The 16,055-nt window shown below is 46.4% G+C and overlaps 1 protein-coding gene across 1 annotated transcript in view; it reads right to left on the bottom strand.

Moving 5' to 3' along the window:
• The window catches only part of DNAJC11 (DnaJ heat shock protein family (Hsp40) member C11), a 65,041-nt gene that overhangs the window by 2,176 nt on the left and 46,810 nt on the right, over positions 1-16,055 (bottom strand). Inside the window, exons 5-14 of the mRNA XM_031961561.1 lie at positions 7,631-7,759; positions 6,040-6,162; positions 5,525-5,598; positions 4,061-4,394; positions 3,282-3,379; positions 2,802-2,918; positions 2,132-2,287; positions 1,573-1,642; positions 716-773; positions 518-575 (exon numbers count right to left, since the gene is read on the bottom strand). Coding sequence (XP_031817421.1) covers positions 518-575; positions 716-773; positions 1,573-1,642; positions 2,132-2,287; positions 2,802-2,918; positions 3,282-3,379; positions 4,061-4,394; positions 5,525-5,598; positions 6,040-6,162; positions 7,631-7,759 — 1,217 coding nt within the window. The remainder of the gene's footprint in view (positions 1-517; positions 576-715; positions 774-1,572; positions 1,643-2,131; positions 2,288-2,801; positions 2,919-3,281; positions 3,380-4,060; positions 4,395-5,524; positions 5,599-6,039; positions 6,163-7,630; positions 7,760-16,055) is intronic.

The following is a 16,055-nucleotide window of genomic DNA, read 5'->3' as shown; positions in this document are numbered from 1 at the left end:
TCCAGAGGGCAAGCCCCTCTGGCTTCCCAAGTGAGTCAAACCCACTCGGCTTCCTGGCCATGGGGGCACTTACAAGGCAGACTGTGGCTCACCATCCCAAAGCAGCCATGCCCGGAGGGGAAACAGGGGGCCGGTGGCCACCATTGCTTTTGTTCCGGAGGGCTTTTTCCTGCCATCACTTGGGCTCCGCCCCCAAACTGGTAAACCCTTTAGGTCTTCTTCCCCACAGGGTCCGCCCAAACCCGGCCGTGGAAGACAGCACATGGAGAATCACCCCCGGTCCCCTTGGGTTAGGCCTAGAACCTGCTCATTCCCTCGGAACTTCATTTGGAAGGCAAAAAGTCAGACCTTTAGGCCCAGCTTACCCCAAGGTATGGGGTCCTTGCCACTCTGGGAGGAAAGCGGGGTCGGGTCAGGCCCCCTCCGCCACGGGCCCTTTTCTGTGGGCATGGCAAAACTGACCGAAGTTCTGGAGGATGAGTTTGGAGTCCTTCACCAAGCACGGGCACCATTTCACCTTCCCTTTTTCCTTTTTGGTCGAACAAACTTCCCTCCGGCATTCAGGATGATCAGTCCTGAGGAGCACACCGAGTTACAGCCCTGAGAAGGGGCCCTTGCCCCCCGGGCCTCTCCCCTGATGCTCTAGCTCAAGAAGGCTTTGCTCCCCTCAGTCCCCAGAGCCCCCTCGTCCCAATGAAGCTGACAGTGCTTTTACCCATTCTGGACTCCTCAGACTCAATTATTCTTCTCACTGACTCCTGCATCAACCGGACCTGCCAATGAACCGAGATGCTGGAAGTCAGAGCTTTCAGGGGGGCCCATCAGGAGATGAAGCCAAAACAAGGAGCAAAGAAAATGTGGCAGGGTCGGAGGAAGGCCGGCCACAAACAAGTCCAAGTTGGGAATGTCGGCTCCCTGCATGGGACTGCCCCGAACAGGGAGGAGAGCTTCCTGACTATGTGCAGCCTAGGGTTAACTCAGGCCTAGATTGGAGAGAGTTGGCCAAGTGTGGAGAAGCAGAGGGTGCCTCGAGAGGACTGCCTGGGGTGAGGGGGTCATCTTCCCTGTGCCCAGCTTGAAAACCACCTGCATCCCTGCTGCCACAGATGGCAGAGACCCCGGCTTGAGGCTCCTCAGCCACATGGCAGCAGTATTCTAATGGAGAAGGGCACAGGGAAGGGACAGTGAGCGTGGAGAATTCAGAGAAGCCCGGAGAGACATATGGAGCAATGCGGGCAAAGGAAGGAGAGTAGGGAAGCCCTGCACGGTGACTGCGCTACTGCACTGAAAGGCGGCCAATGAACTACCTGCAAAGCGCAGTCGCAACCCCTGAAAAGAGCTTTCTAGAATATAGGCTATAGTCAGAAACAGTCACTTGGTCAGTAAGTCTTAACTGTCATAAGGAAGGGGTGAGAAGGAGTCCCCGGGCCTAGAAAAGCTTTTCAAAACAAAAAAACCATGACACAAAGAGTCCAGGTCAGAGTTGGTCTTAAGCTCTGAGCAGTTGGGGGTAGGGCCCCTGTCCTCCGCCCCAAGTACCCGGTGCCCCCTGTCCCTTCCCGGGGCACTCACGGCAGATTCCGCCTCCTGCTTCTTCTGCAGCACATCTGTGGCTGTGCTCTCCCTTTGCTTCTCCAGTTCTCTTACAAAAGAAAACAAGCCCCATAAGAGCCCCCTGGTACTCTACAGGAGGAGCCCAGCAAAGCCTCGGGGGGACTGGCTTCTCAGGGGCCCCTCTGGGGGGCAGTGACGATGCTCCGCCTCCACCAGAACGGGGGACTTGTGACTTCTGGGAGCAGAGCCTCCCTAGCAAAGTCTTACTACTGCAGACTGGTACTGGGATGAAGGAGATGGGGAAGCTGCCGGGATAAAGCTCACGAAGGCTAACTTCGATGTATTCTCGTAAGAAGTCCCACCTCCTCTTCACCACTGCCCTTCACCCATGGGGGCCCCGTTGAGAGTTGGGGAGTTCTGGACTTCTGCAGTGACTGAGTCCAAGGGCCCCCAACCAAGCGACTCCCCCTCCCTGTTCTTCACCCCGGGCTCAGGCCCTGAGAGAGCGCGGGACACGGCCCCCAGACTCAGCACGTTCTTAGGCAAAGGGGGTTTTGGGAAGAAAGGGCGAACTCACTTCTCCTTCTGAGCCCTGAGGTACGGTTTGATGATCAGCCGGTGCATGGCAAAGTAGGCCACCAGCGGGCCCAGGGTGGCGTAGAACACGGCGCTGGGAAGGAGCTGGTCCGTCAAGTGGATGGGGAAGAAGTACGTCTGGCTGGCCCTGTTGAGCCTGCGGAAAGGAGGAGGGGAGGCTCAGTCTCCCGGGAGGGGTCGGGATGGCCCAGCCGGGCCACACAGGGCGCACCTCCTCCGGGCACAAACTCGGACCCTTCCCAAAATGCAGGAGATGGGAGGGATCCGGGAGGCCGCCGGCAGCGGCAGTTTCCAGGGCACAGCTCTCGGAAGTGTGGGGCACGGAGTCTGTTCTTCCAAAGGGAAACCCGACACCGGGGAGGCCAAAAGGACCAGGGCACTGGCAGGAGCCGAGGCGGCCGGCCCACTTCTGGGGCTCTGGCGCCATCTGCTGGACAAGCGTGAGCTTGGCAGTCAGCATAGGGCCAGCGGGGAGGGGCGGGGCCCCCGGCAGCAGATCTCTCTGGCCTCGCCCTGCTGTGGGCACAATCCCTGTGGCTCCCCCGCCCCCCCCAGGGCCAGGGAGGCCCTTTCCCCCACCAAGCATGATGGGCCCCTCAGCTCCCCAGAGCCGGGGGGGGCCCCGACCCGCCGCCCAGGACCTCACTCACTTGATTTTGAGAGAGACGCCCTGTGGGACTCCCACGCTGACGGTAGCTCCTAAAATGCTATGCCTGGAAATCTTCCTCTCTGCTCCGTATTCTACCACCGTCCCAAAGAAGCCTGCCCTGGAACGAGCACAGCAGAGGGTGAGACCGGCAGAGACTCATCCATCACCAGAGGGAAGAGGAAGCCGGTGGCCACCTCCCCCCTCCCACCCACAGCCACGGCCATGCCCAGAAACCACCCCCAGGCCCCTCGAAGGGACCCCCCCATAACCGCCCCAAGGCCTCTTCAACAAAGGCTCTTTGTGACCACCGGGCAGGTTCCCAAAGAACCCTTCACCAAAGTCTATCATCATCTTAAATTTATTTAAAATTAATCAAAAAGGGTGGGGATTCAACTTTAAAAAGGGTGGGGATTCCATGGGATTTCTTCAAAACTTCGTGGCCCCACTTCACCTTTCATGCCCCCTGGTCAAGCTCCCCCACCTCCCAGTGGGACCCTTCTCTGCTGGGCACACTTGTGCTCCAGGCCTCTGACGGCCCTGACCCCACATCTGAAAGATTTCCCTTCTCCTCTTCTCCCCCTGAATTCCCATGAATCAGACCTAACATCACCAAACACCCCCCTCCCCACCCCCCATGAAGACAATGAATGACCTTTCCTATCAGACATCATGGATTCTGTACCCTCGTGCTTTCTAAAGATTAATCTGCGGTTTTTAGTCCTTACTAGACTGGCTTTGATCGTTCTGTCCTATTACTTTGATATCGTTCTGTCCTTTGCACAGCTCAAAATGTATTGAATTAAAAGGTTCTGGGGTACCCGGGATATTGAAGCAATGACAGCTGCTGGGACTAATGCCATCTAGGATACAAATTCTAGCAATGCATTCTAGGAAAATGAGCTCTGGATGTGGAGACAGGAGACCTGGTTCAAATCCCGGCTCTGACACTTACAGGGTATGTAACCACGGGCAAGTCCCCTTCCTTCTCTGAGCCTTAGCTTCCCACAAAAACGGAATGCAGGGTACCTCTCTCATGGGGCTGCACTACGGCCTAGCGGCTCCCCTCGGGCCCTCCTGAATGCGCTGCCTTTCAAGGACCCTTTGGCCACACTAGCCTGCCCCCCGCTCCGGGCTCACCCAAACCACAGATTTTTCTGTCCCAATAGGGCTCTTCCAGGACACTGCACGGAGCTATTAAGTAGCAACCCTCTCTGGGGGGCTCTTATTCCCTTCACACCAGAAAGCCTGACTACCTCAAGCCTTCCAGATGAGCTGTTCCATGAGTGCAGCGTGTCCTCGGCGGCCAGATGGCAGCTGCACAGCTATTTCACATCCTCCCCACGAGGCCCAGCGAGAAAGGGAAATGAGGGGATGAGAAGGGAATGGCGACGGCGGCCTGAGCCGGGAGCCTGTGCCGAAGAGGCTCACCTGAAAGGCCACGGTGAAGTGGCTGGTCTTGGTGTCCCGGACAATGCTTGTGTTCATGGCTGACTGAATGCCCCACCGCCACTGCAGGTAGCCCATGGTGTTCTTATCCAGGTTCCTTAAACAATGGGTCAGGCCCCCCGGGGATGAGAACTGGGTTTTAATAAAGCTGGAGAAGAAGGCAGGAGGAGGCGCCACAGTCCCGGCCCCCCTTCCTGACCACAAACCCTGGCCCTTCAAAGGCCCGGGGTGGAGGGGAGGAGATGCCTCTGGGGACTCCCTGTCCAATGGTTCCGCGGGTCTGGGGGACACGCCCAGGCTCAGGTCACATCAAGGGGCCCTGGAAGAGGGCCCCAGCTCAGCTAGTGCACCCCACCTTCCAATAGGAACCCCAATCAGGGCTGAGAACTTTTCTGACATTTCTTTCCAAGTTAGTTTTAAAAGAGAAAGCCTGCGCCACCTTCTGGCTAAAGAGGGGCATTTCATGCAACTAAGACTGGAAAGATCCTCTATTCTCCCTGTCTGCCTCTCATAGTTACTCTCTCTCCCCCACCCCCCCATTCTTCTCCTCCTGGTTACCTCTCATATTTGCTCACTCTTCCCCCCGCGCCATCTCTCTCCATTCTTCTCACTCTGCCTCTCATAGCCACTCTTCCCCTTCCTCTTTAACTTATTTCCTCCTTCCGGTCCATTTTCCCCTCCCCCTTTTCTGGTTCTTCCTTTCCTCTTCCCCTCCTCCTTCCCCCATTTTTTCTTTTTCCATTCCTTTTTTCCCTTTTTTCATTTCCCCCCTTCCGTTTTCTTGTTTTTTTTTCTTCCCTTCTTGCCCCAATTTTGAAAATCTCATTTAAAAAAAGGGAAAAAATACTACATTTGAAAGTTTCTTTGGAAGAAATAAAATACCAATTAGGAAAAAGAGCCCCCTTTGCCTTTGTTTTTCTTAACAAACAGGATTTTTTTCTTTTTACTTTTTCCAAAAATTTGCATGTCCTTCAAAATGGAAATCAGCCTCACCTGTAGTTCTGGGGTGTAAGACCTAGTTAAGGCCCTTTAAAGGTTCAGATAAGAAGGACCTTACCTTTACATCATTTTCTCAAAAGGGGGGGGGATGGAAAAAACAACAGGGTCCTCGACCATCACAATCCCAAAAAAAAAACTTTTTCCTTAAAATTCAAAAACACATGTTTTTTCCACTGCCCCCCTACTATTTCCTGGCAAAAGCAATAGGAGTAAGAAATCACAATCGATTCTAAATCCACAAAGACAACAAAACAGATGATTGTATCATAGTCGAATTACCATCTTGGCGTAAGGTTACGAAACAGCTTCAGGCCAAACAAAGGGCCTTGAAGGTCTCCAGCTCCAAATTCAAACTGTTTAAACAGAAAGGAAGAGAAGTCAGAGAGAGTTTTCATCTCACTGCTGCTACCAAGGTCTCCTCTAGCCACCCCCAGGGCTTCAGCCCTCACAGCCCTCAGACCACTCTCCCTCTGCCTGCAGTTGTTTTCCAGAGACCCAACTGAAAGGACAGGTCTTGAGGCCCACCAAGGGGGCTGCCCTGCTCCCCAGCTTGCATGGCTAATTGCCTGGACCCGGGGGGGGGGGAGGAGGGGTTGTAGAGGGGTGGAAAGAGAAATTAAGAGAAAATTCTAGAGCCAAATTAGCATTCGGCAGGGCCAGGAGTCCTGAGCTGGTCTGGGGAGCTTAGAAGCTTCTCCGTGCCCCCATCCGGCCAGCCTCGGCCTATCTGAGAGCTAACTTCTACGGCACAGTCTGTGATGGGCAGGAAGACCTGGTCAATCGAGCACTCTTACCTCTCCCCATCCCTTTGCGGACGTCACTCGCCGGAGGGCAAAGTTAATGGAACCTCCTCCATTCCCATTCTGGGTGGAGAGGCTTCCAGAGAGGATGGCTGTGTCTGTGGCTGTCAAGGGTGCCTGGGGAAAAAAACATTTGCTGGAGGAACCAAAGATATATCAGCTTCACTTGCGATGTCTGGAAATACGTCGTCCAATCTGCAGGTGACCCCCAGGTCGGCAGCCCACCTAAACTAGGTGTGCACTTGGCTGCCTGAACAGCCCAGGACCACCGAGTCATCACATTCTGAGGGCCCCACTCAAAAAGGCCATGGGAAGCCTCCCGTGAGAGCCGGGCTCCAATGGTACCATATGGCAGGGATGTTTTCATTTTAGTGCCCTGGGGCCTTCTCTGTGACTCCTCCAGATGGTCCCTAATGCCCAGCATCGGGCAGGTGGGAGCAAGGCCTGCCTGAAGGCCTCTGGACAGCTCTAGGAGGACCACAAGCTCCCTGGAATCAGCAGCAGGGTAAATGGGGTCTTCTGGATGGACCTCCTGCAGAACAGGGATCCCACTTGTTTTTCTAAGTCTAGTTCAGGGATTTTGCTGGGGTAGCAACTTCCAGCTGCAAAATCTCTTACTCAGGTATCTGCCAGCTTTGGAGAGCTGTCTGGGGCACTGGACCATAAGGCTTGAACCCTAGTCGTCCTGATTCACAGGCCAAGCCTCCACCCACTAAGACATGCTAACAAAATGATAAGCTGGGGGACAGAAGTCTGAGTAGACCAAAACAAAGGAGCTGCTGGATATTTCAGGGACACCAGTCTGCATTTAACATCACCTCTTATGGTCACTTGTGGCACTTGGGCATTCACTGTGGACTCAGACTTTATAGTGAGAGGCAATGGGGTGCAAAGCACCCGGTGCTAAGCCCTGGCCCATCACTCCCACCTGCGAAGCCCTGTGCTGGCCATCATGAGGACCACGCTCGCCCAGAGTCCCAAGGCCTTCCACTATGTATTAAGCATATGTGTGGGCTGGCATATCATGAACAAACATGGTATTTTACTCAGACTATTAGGATTCATTTGTCTTTGTATCCTGGGTGCTCCATACTCTCAGCACCCAGCACTTACAGAAGGATTTAGTCCATATATTTGTACCTACTAAAATCACCATCACAAACAAAACTCGGCTATAACCAGAGGGTGTTTTTTAAAAAAAAAATATATATATATATTTTAAATATAAAATTATGAATACTTCATAAGGAATATTTAGACATGAAGATAACATACAGCTACCCTGGGCCTGGAGTCAGGGAGACTTTTCAAGGGTTCAAATCTGGCCTCGGATACTCACTAGCCATGTGAGTTTGGGCAAGCCCTGTGATTTCTGTCTGCCTTTGGAGTCTCCTCAAGTGTAAAATGAGGATAATAAGCCCATCGAACTCCCAGGGCTGTTGTAATGTCAGCTATCATCCTCACCATCCACCCAGGGGGAGAAGTCTTCTTAACCAAGAGGAGACAGCTCCTCCCTCTCCCCCTCAGGGGTCCCAAGCCTTCTCCCGGCACAAGGGATGGACGGAGGCACAAGGGATGGACGTACCTCGATGGATTGGGAAATGTGCATTTTGTTAATCTCAATCTGAGGAAAGCCGCTCCCAGGGACATCTTCGTATTCCTCATCATAGCGATCAAAGAGGTCCGTGGCATCTACTCCAACACTGATGGTTCCCTGGAAACAGAAAAGATACGCTGTGAGATAAAACGAGCCCGCCTCATGTCCAGTGGGGAGCCGACAGGTAGTGCTCCACCTACAAACTGTTTCTCATCTGCACAAAGAAGATCCATTCAAGACGAGAAGCCCGGCAGCCCTCGAAGATCCAAGAGAGAAGCTGATCTGGAGCCAAAGGACCCGAGCCTGCAGGATGACATTCCCTGTGGGGCACTGGCCATATCATCCTATGGACCTCACTCGGACCAACTACCTTATTTCACAGATGAGGAACATGTTGGATGACTCAAGAATACTTCCATTTAGAGCTTGAGGGTTTTCCTCATGACAAGCTTAAGGGTTAGCACCCCCATCTGAAAGATGAGGAAGCTGAGGTTCAGAAAGGTGAAGAGACTTTGTCCAAGCAAGTGTCAACATGGCCAAGTAACTGCCATATCTGAGACTAAGCCAGGCCTGACTCCAAGGTCTGGGATCTTTCCACCCTAACATGCTAGCCTACTTTAAAAATAAAATTAAAATTTTATTCTATTTTTAGGTTCACACTCGTATACCCATCTCATTGAGAAAGCAGTAAAAACAGAATAGGTATATTTAGTTATGATAAAACATATAACTATATACTAAACAAAAGTTAAAACAAATTCCTGAACTAGCTTTGTACAAAAGAGGAAAAAATCCACATCTCTGTGCTCCCCAGACCCCTCATGTATCCTCCCCGGGAAATATGTTTCATCCCAAGTCCTTTGGAATCATGGTTGGTCCCTGTATTTGATCAGATATAATAAGACTTCCAAAATTTACTATTCTATTTTCTTCTTTTTTTTTTTTTTTCCATTTTTGAGTTTTAATTTTCAATGGTATTATATTTTTTTCCAAAAACATGTAACATATAAAGACAGTTTTCAATATTCATTTTTGTAAAACTTTGTGTTCCAAATTTTCCCCCCCTCTGTTCCTTATCTCCTCTCCTCCTAGATAACAAGTAATCTGATATAGGTTAAATATGTATAATTCTTTTAAACATATTTCCTTATTTGTCATGTTGTGTGAGAAAAATCAGGCAAAAAGGGCAAAAACCATGAGAAAGAAAAAACAAACAAAAAGTGAAAATAGCATGCTTCAATCCTCATTTAGCCTCCATAGTTCTCTTTTAGGATGTGGATGGCATTTTCCATCCCCAGTCAAGTGGAAATGCCTTGAATCATTGCATTGCTGAAAAGAACCAAATCCATCATAGTTGATCATCACATAATCTTGTTGCTGAGTAATGTTTTCTTGACTCTGCTCACTTCACTTAGCATCAGTTCATATAAGTCCAGGTGTTTATGAATCATCCTGCTGATCATTTCTTATAAAACACTAATATTCCATAATATTCATATACCATAATTCTCCAATTCAGTCATTCTCCAACTGACAGGCATCCACTCAGTTTCTGGTTCCTTGCCATTACAAAAAGGGCTGCCACACACATTTTTGCACATGGGGCTTCTTTTCCCTCTTTTATGATCTTTTTTGGGATACAGCCCCAATAGTAAAACTGCTGGATCAAAGAATATGCCGTTTTATAGCCCTCGGGTATTCACTATTCTCTTTTCAAGGGGAAAAAAAATACACTCACAGATACAATTTCAATTTTGGCAGGATTGGGAGAGTGGGTAACTTAGGGAAACAGACTCCATGGCTTTAAATAAACCATTCCTATAAGCAGATCATAAAACCATAAAATAAACAAGCAGGATAGCTTCACAAAAACCTGGGAAGACTTATATGAACTGATGCAGAGTGACAGAAACAGATCTGGGAGACCACTGGGCACAGTTATAGCAATTTCTTAAGGATGGTCAACTGTGAAGGACTCTGATCAAGACAATGATCCAAGACAATTCCAAAGAACCCATGATGAAAAATGCTATCCATTTCCAGAGACAGTGACGACTGAATGCAGATTAAAAATACTTTAAAAAACTTTATTTCTATTGTTTTATTTTGTGTTTTCTTTAGCAACCTAATATGGAAATATATTTTGATGACCTCACATGTATAATAGATTTTAAAACTCAAGATTTAAAAAAAAGGTTGTCAAAATTTTTTACATTGTAATTGATAAATATTTAATGAAATAATTATACAACCAAAATATTACTAACTCCCCTATATAGCATAAACTTGTTCAAAATTTTTTTTTAGTCTAGTTTTTGCTTTCATATTTGTTTGATCTGCTAAATTATGCATAATTTCTGTCTTCACAGAGTTGGTTTAACCTACTGGGAAAGACAAGGATACCCACTGGGTTTTTTTTGCTGTTGCTTATAAACAAATTTGCTCTTTTCTGGGCATGTCTGGGATACATGACTCTTACACTCCCACTTCTCAGAATCCCTAATCCCCTCAAGGCTCAAGTCCAAAACCAGCTCCTAACTGAGGCCTTTTCTGATCTCCTTACTTCAGTGACTTTTCAAATAACTTTGCATTTGTTTTACATGTCTCTCTGTGTCTCCATATACATATAGTATTTATATGTTTTATATTTCTTTATCAACTATGGAACTGATTGTGTGACATGGGAGAGGCTGGGACAGGACCACCCAGCATGGCGTGCCCCAATAAAAAGAAGGTAGTATGCTCTATGAGCAAAGCAGAACTGCAGCAGCTCAAAAGAACATCTCCATTCCAAACGCACATGTGAACCACTTGGGCCTGACCTGTGGAGAGCTTTCTGAGACTACACCGGTCCGATCAGCCACCTAGACACACTGTCCTTAACTCCAAGCGCCAACCAACCCACTTCCTTTATCCAACTTATCCTTACTGCTTCCCTCAACGGAGGCGTCCCTTAGGAGTGGGAGGCAGCAGGAGGCACAGAGTGCACAGAGCACTGGGCTTGGGGCCAGGAAACTCTGTGTTCAAATGTGGCCTTAGACAGTAGCTGTGTGACCCTGAGGCCTTAGACAGTAGCTGTGTGACCCTGAGTGAGTCCTCTGGCTGCCTCAGTTCCCTTAACTGCAAAACAGGGATCTTAATGGCACCTAACTCCTAGGGTTGTTGTGAGGATTAAATGAGATAATATTATAAAGCACTTATTTATAAGCACATGATCATGAAGCACATGATCATGCAGGGAAGTTTTCACTTAATTTCAGCCCAAATGGTTCGATTTCATTTTATGGGGCAAGTAGTTTAAGAGACACAGATAAATGGAAGGATGCAGCATTAAATTGGGCTTTATTTCCTTTTCCATGGGCCAGACAAAAGCCTCTAAACTTTGTTCAGGACAAAGATTTACACTGACCTTGCAGTGACCGTTTCCTAAGGCACCAGAAGGCCCATTAACTTTCAAGATTTTAAAATTCAAGCCCCAAACTTCACTCTTTGAACCACGCAATTGCTCCAATACCAAGGCCAAAATCACTGTGAAAACGCAGACCTTGCAGGGGTCCAAGGCTGCTCCGAGGCTGTGGAGTATAACTGAAATAGAAACTCTGGGGGCTAAGCAGAGGTTTAAGGCTCAAGGGCCAACTATGCCGAGATTCCAATCAGTCTGCTTAAGAAGATGACAAATCCATTCAGTTTCCAGTTTTTAGCCACTACAAAAACTGGAAACTGAATGGATGTCCATCAGTTGGAGAATGGCTGAATAAATTGTGGTATATGAATATTATGGAATATTACTGTTCTGTAAGAAATGACCAACAGGATGATTTCAGAAAGGCCTGGAGAGACTTACACGAACTGATGCTGAGTGAAATGAGCAGGACCAGGAGATCATTATATACTTCAACAACAATACTATATGATGACCAGTTCTGATGGACCTGGCCATCCTCAGCAAGGAGATCAACCAAATCATTTCCAATGGAACAGTAATGAAATGAACCAGCTCTGCCCAGAGAAAGAACTCTGGGAGATGACTAAAAACCATTACATTGAATTCCCAATCCCTATATTTATGCACACCTGCATTTTTGATTTCCTTCACAAGCTAATTGTACAATATTTCAGAGTCTGATTCTTTTTGTACAGCAAAATAACGTTTTGGTCATGTATACTTATTGTGTATCTAATTTATATTTTAATATTTAACATCTACTGGTCATCCTGCCATCTAGGGGAGGGGGTGGGGGGGTAAGAGGTGAAAAATTGGAAAGGGGTTTGGCAATTGTTAATGCTGTAAAGTTACCCATGCATATATCCTGTAAATAAAAGGCTATTAAAAAAAAAAAAAAAAAAAAAGAACATGACAAATCCAGTGCCCGAGCATCTAAGAAGATTTCTTGTAAAGATACAGGGAGGGTATGATGTCTCTGGTCAAGGAAATGATGCAGTCACAGTCACAGCAGGGCACATGGGCTGGCTGCCGGGCCCCACTGAGGTGGGGCCTGTAGTCAAGAGTGTTGATTTCAAAACCTGCCTCACACACCTCTGGCATTCAGTAGGCATTTAATAAATGCTTATTCCCTTCTCTTCCCCCTCCTAAAGAGGGTTACAATTATCTTTGTACTTCAGTTTCTACCTCTGAGATAATACGAAAGCTTGTTAAGAAGCATCAAACTTGAGCTCTGATGCGATCAGGAGCATGAGACCAGGGATTTTTGTATACAAAAACTGGATTCGAACCCTCTGCATCACACTTGCTTCCACAGCTTTTGATCAGATTGATATTCAGGCTCCAATTCCTCCTAACATGAAAGTCTGACACTGTCTTTTCTGAAATGCCTCAGAAATCATTTTTCAAACAGAAACACTTTGTAACACTTTTCTTTTTTCAAATACTATGGTGACTGGCACGCTGGTGAGTATGGCACGCCCAAAGCAGGAAGGATGCACAACATTTGGCTAACTCATCCTGCCCTCTCCCACCTGGAACAGTCCTTTCTGACATCCTTAGTTTTGGCTACTGGCAAGCAATCATGTAATAACGAAACAGGAACCCACAAAATGAACTCATTCCATTCCAGTAAAACTAAATCCTCTCTATGGCTATGAGGGTAGGAGGGAGGCAGCAAGCCTGAGGTTCCAAAGGCTTAGGATAGGGGAGTCCAAGCTCTGCACGGCCCTAACAAGTTACCAACCTGAGAAAAGAGTCTGCCTGCTGTCTGAAGACTGACCTGGCTAAATGTGGGGATGGGATGTCAAAGACAGTTCCTGAATTACAGGGGATTGCAGTATGCTTCAGCATAAGGACTGAGCATCCAAACAGATCCTATTTCCTGATGTCAGTAGTTATAGGAAGAAGCTACTGATGAGCTCTACCCTTAAGAAAAATAATTTCAAAACTCAGTGCTTTGGGTTTTTGATCTAATTCATTTCCAAATATGTACCTCACCCATGTCACCATTTATCAAACTGACCCACACTTTGACCACAACACCTGCCTTGGATGGGGGATTCTTTTCCCTCCTCCTGGGCAGGCTTGGTTATTCTCAATTGTCCGGGGCTGTGCTTCTGTTTACATGATGCTGCTTACTTTGCTCTGCACTAGTTGGTCCCTGACATCTTCGGGTGCTTTTCTAAATTCTATAGTCATCCTTTCTTACTACTCCATCAGGGCGCTTTTCACACAAGTGCCAGTTTCTTTAGTTGTTCCTCTACCCTCCAAATGCAGAGTGCTCTAACTCTGCCAAGATGGGACAAGACATTCTTTCCCCAGCAGAAGAGGTGAGGATTTGGCTGAGCCAGTCCAGGGACAGCTTGCTGGCCGGGGGAGAGGGGTGTTAAATAATGCTATTGAAAAGCATTTTTAAAAGCAATGTCCAAGGGGAAAAGGAAAAGGTCAAATCTAATACTCAAATTTAATACTCTTCTATACCTTGAATGGAGTAAACCCCCAATAAAGATGTCGATCTTATGAAGTGCTGTTACACCTTGTCGCTGGATTACTCTTGGTCTATTTTTGAATCCCCAGCTTTTTCTTGGGTCATTAAAAGAAAAATCATTACACAAAAGAGATATTTTTTAGTCTATGTTTTATCCACCCATATCCCACAGGATATGTCAAGCAGGCCTTTCAGTGAAGGAAAAAGGCAGTAATCAAGAACTTGCTTATTTTATTCTTTGGTCACTTTTTCACTTAATGACTAATACAAAAGAAAATGGAAGGTGAAATTTTTTGTACTTTCCATGGTCATTTAAAAATATTATCTTTAGTTGAGGAAAAAAACATTATCTGGAGTTCAGAAAAAAGGGCAGATAAATTTTGTATGGGCAATCAGTCTAAAAGGGGCAGAATGTTCTTAAAAGTGACATTCTGAAAACACCAAGAGAAACAATTTTGGTGAGCAAGAAAAGGGAGAGGTTGTTAAAGAAACAATGTGGCTATAGAAAAAACTCAGAGTTCCTGTTATAAGTCAAAATGAGTGGCAGCTGTTGATGAATGCAAGGGACTGAAAGAATAACATAATGACTTTCTGAATGCAATAAACAATTAAAAAACCTTAAAATGCATGTTGGGATCAAGAAGAAAAGGGATAGAACTGTGATTTGGAGGAGAAGGGACAGAGATAACAGAAAGAAAGCAGAATTCATCAAGTCTTGTTTTATGTCTCTTTTCTTTGTCCAAAATATGATCTTTGGCTTGGAAGTGACAGAATGAAAACGGTGCATGTTAGAACAAGATAAGAGAATAGCTGAGAAAGCTCAGGAAGAACATGATAACTTCCACTTGGAGAGCCATCATTTGGAGGAGTGACTGCTAGGTGTCAGAAAGCAGAAGCAGGAGGAGGGCAGGTGCTGTAAAGAGGCCAAATTAGATTGTATAGCAGAAAAAAAAAAGTCCTAAAGCCACAGAGGTGGCGGTTCGCCATCAGTGGAGGTCTTCAGAAAGAGAACCACATGTTGAGTACATTAAATTTGGGATTCCTTTTGGGTACGGATTGGACTAGATGGCTACTGAGGCTAGCCAAGTCTCCAGCTGTGAAGAAATGGTAAGAGAGCACCTGGCTGCCCTCAGTGAATTTGAGTCACCAAGGATATAAGAAAGAACTTAAATAATTGGTAGATGTGATTTCTGAACTACTATCTATGAACTGAAAAAGTATAGAGAAAGGGAAATGGTCTAATTTTGAAAGGAGTAGACAATGTCATCTTCAAACTTAAAAGACTTACATATATGGCCAATGAGGAAATTTGTTTTGCTTCGTTATGCATATTCATATCATAATAGGGGTTTTGCTTTTCTTGCTTTCTCAATTTGGAAGGGAAAGGAGAGAAAATGTAGATCTGAAAATAAAGTGAAATTTAATGAAAAAACCTAAAGCTCCCTGATCCTATCTTCAATTTCTGGTAAAATTCTACAATGAGTTATTAAAAGGATGACTTGAGAGCTTTTAGAAAGTAAAGTGTGACTATTAAAAGCCAACATCAATCCATTCTCCTTTCAATATACCCCTTGACCTACTATGTGTCAAGCGTTGTGCAAAGTACTAGGATACAAAGATAGAAAAGCAATCCTTGACAGTAAAGGGAGATAATGTGGGGTGGTAGGAGAGAAGTAAAAACTGGAATGGGAGAGGGCTGACCAGGATATTCATGTCATATAAAAGTTGGCATGTAAGCTGAGAGCTGAAGTATACTAAGGATTCTAAGAGCCACAGGTGAAGAGGGAGGGCATCAGAGAAATGGGGCACAGCCAGTGCAAAGGCATGGAGATGGGAGATGGAACTCAGTATATGAGGAATAATTTGGCCAATTTGCAGTGTGTGTGAAGAGTGATGGATCCGTGAAAGGTTGACTGGAGCCACATTAGGAAGGGCAGAATGACCAATAGAGACATTTGACAAGCCTTCACCAAAAATTAGTCATGGAAAACCTAACTCATTTCCTTTTCTCAATGCGATTACTAGATTGATATATTAGGGGAACTTGTATAAACAAAATATAGTTGGATTTTGTAAAGAATATGACAGTCTCTCAAGCTTTCTTTGTGGAAGAAATGGAAAAATTCTGCCTAAATAATCAGGTGGATTTGAAACTGAAACTCAATGGTGACCCTTAAGAATACACATCACACCTATTAAGTGTTCAGGTTTACGAAGATAAAAGACAAAGCAGTCTGACACATAGGAAAGACCGTTCTGAATGAGTGACCAAAAAGGATGTGAGAGTGAAGGGTAATGCTCTAGGACTTTGTCCTTACATGTATCAATGACTTCAATGAAGACCCAGATGAATAACATAGTCAAGAACTAAAGATACTGAAATATTGGAATTATAGAGCAAAACTAATAGATGAAATTTTAAAAGATATATTTCTCCCTTAAAACAATTATACCAAAGAATTAAGGAAGGAAAAAGAAAG

The sequence above is a fragment of the Sarcophilus harrisii genome, chromosome 3 (assembly GCF_902635505.1).
Source record: "Sarcophilus harrisii chromosome 3, mSarHar1.11, whole genome shotgun sequence".
NCBI classification, from domain to species: domain Eukaryota; kingdom Metazoa; phylum Chordata; class Mammalia; order Dasyuromorphia; family Dasyuridae; genus Sarcophilus; species Sarcophilus harrisii.
Note: the sequence above shows the minus strand (reverse complement) of the source record. Positions and strands in the feature narration are given on the sequence as shown.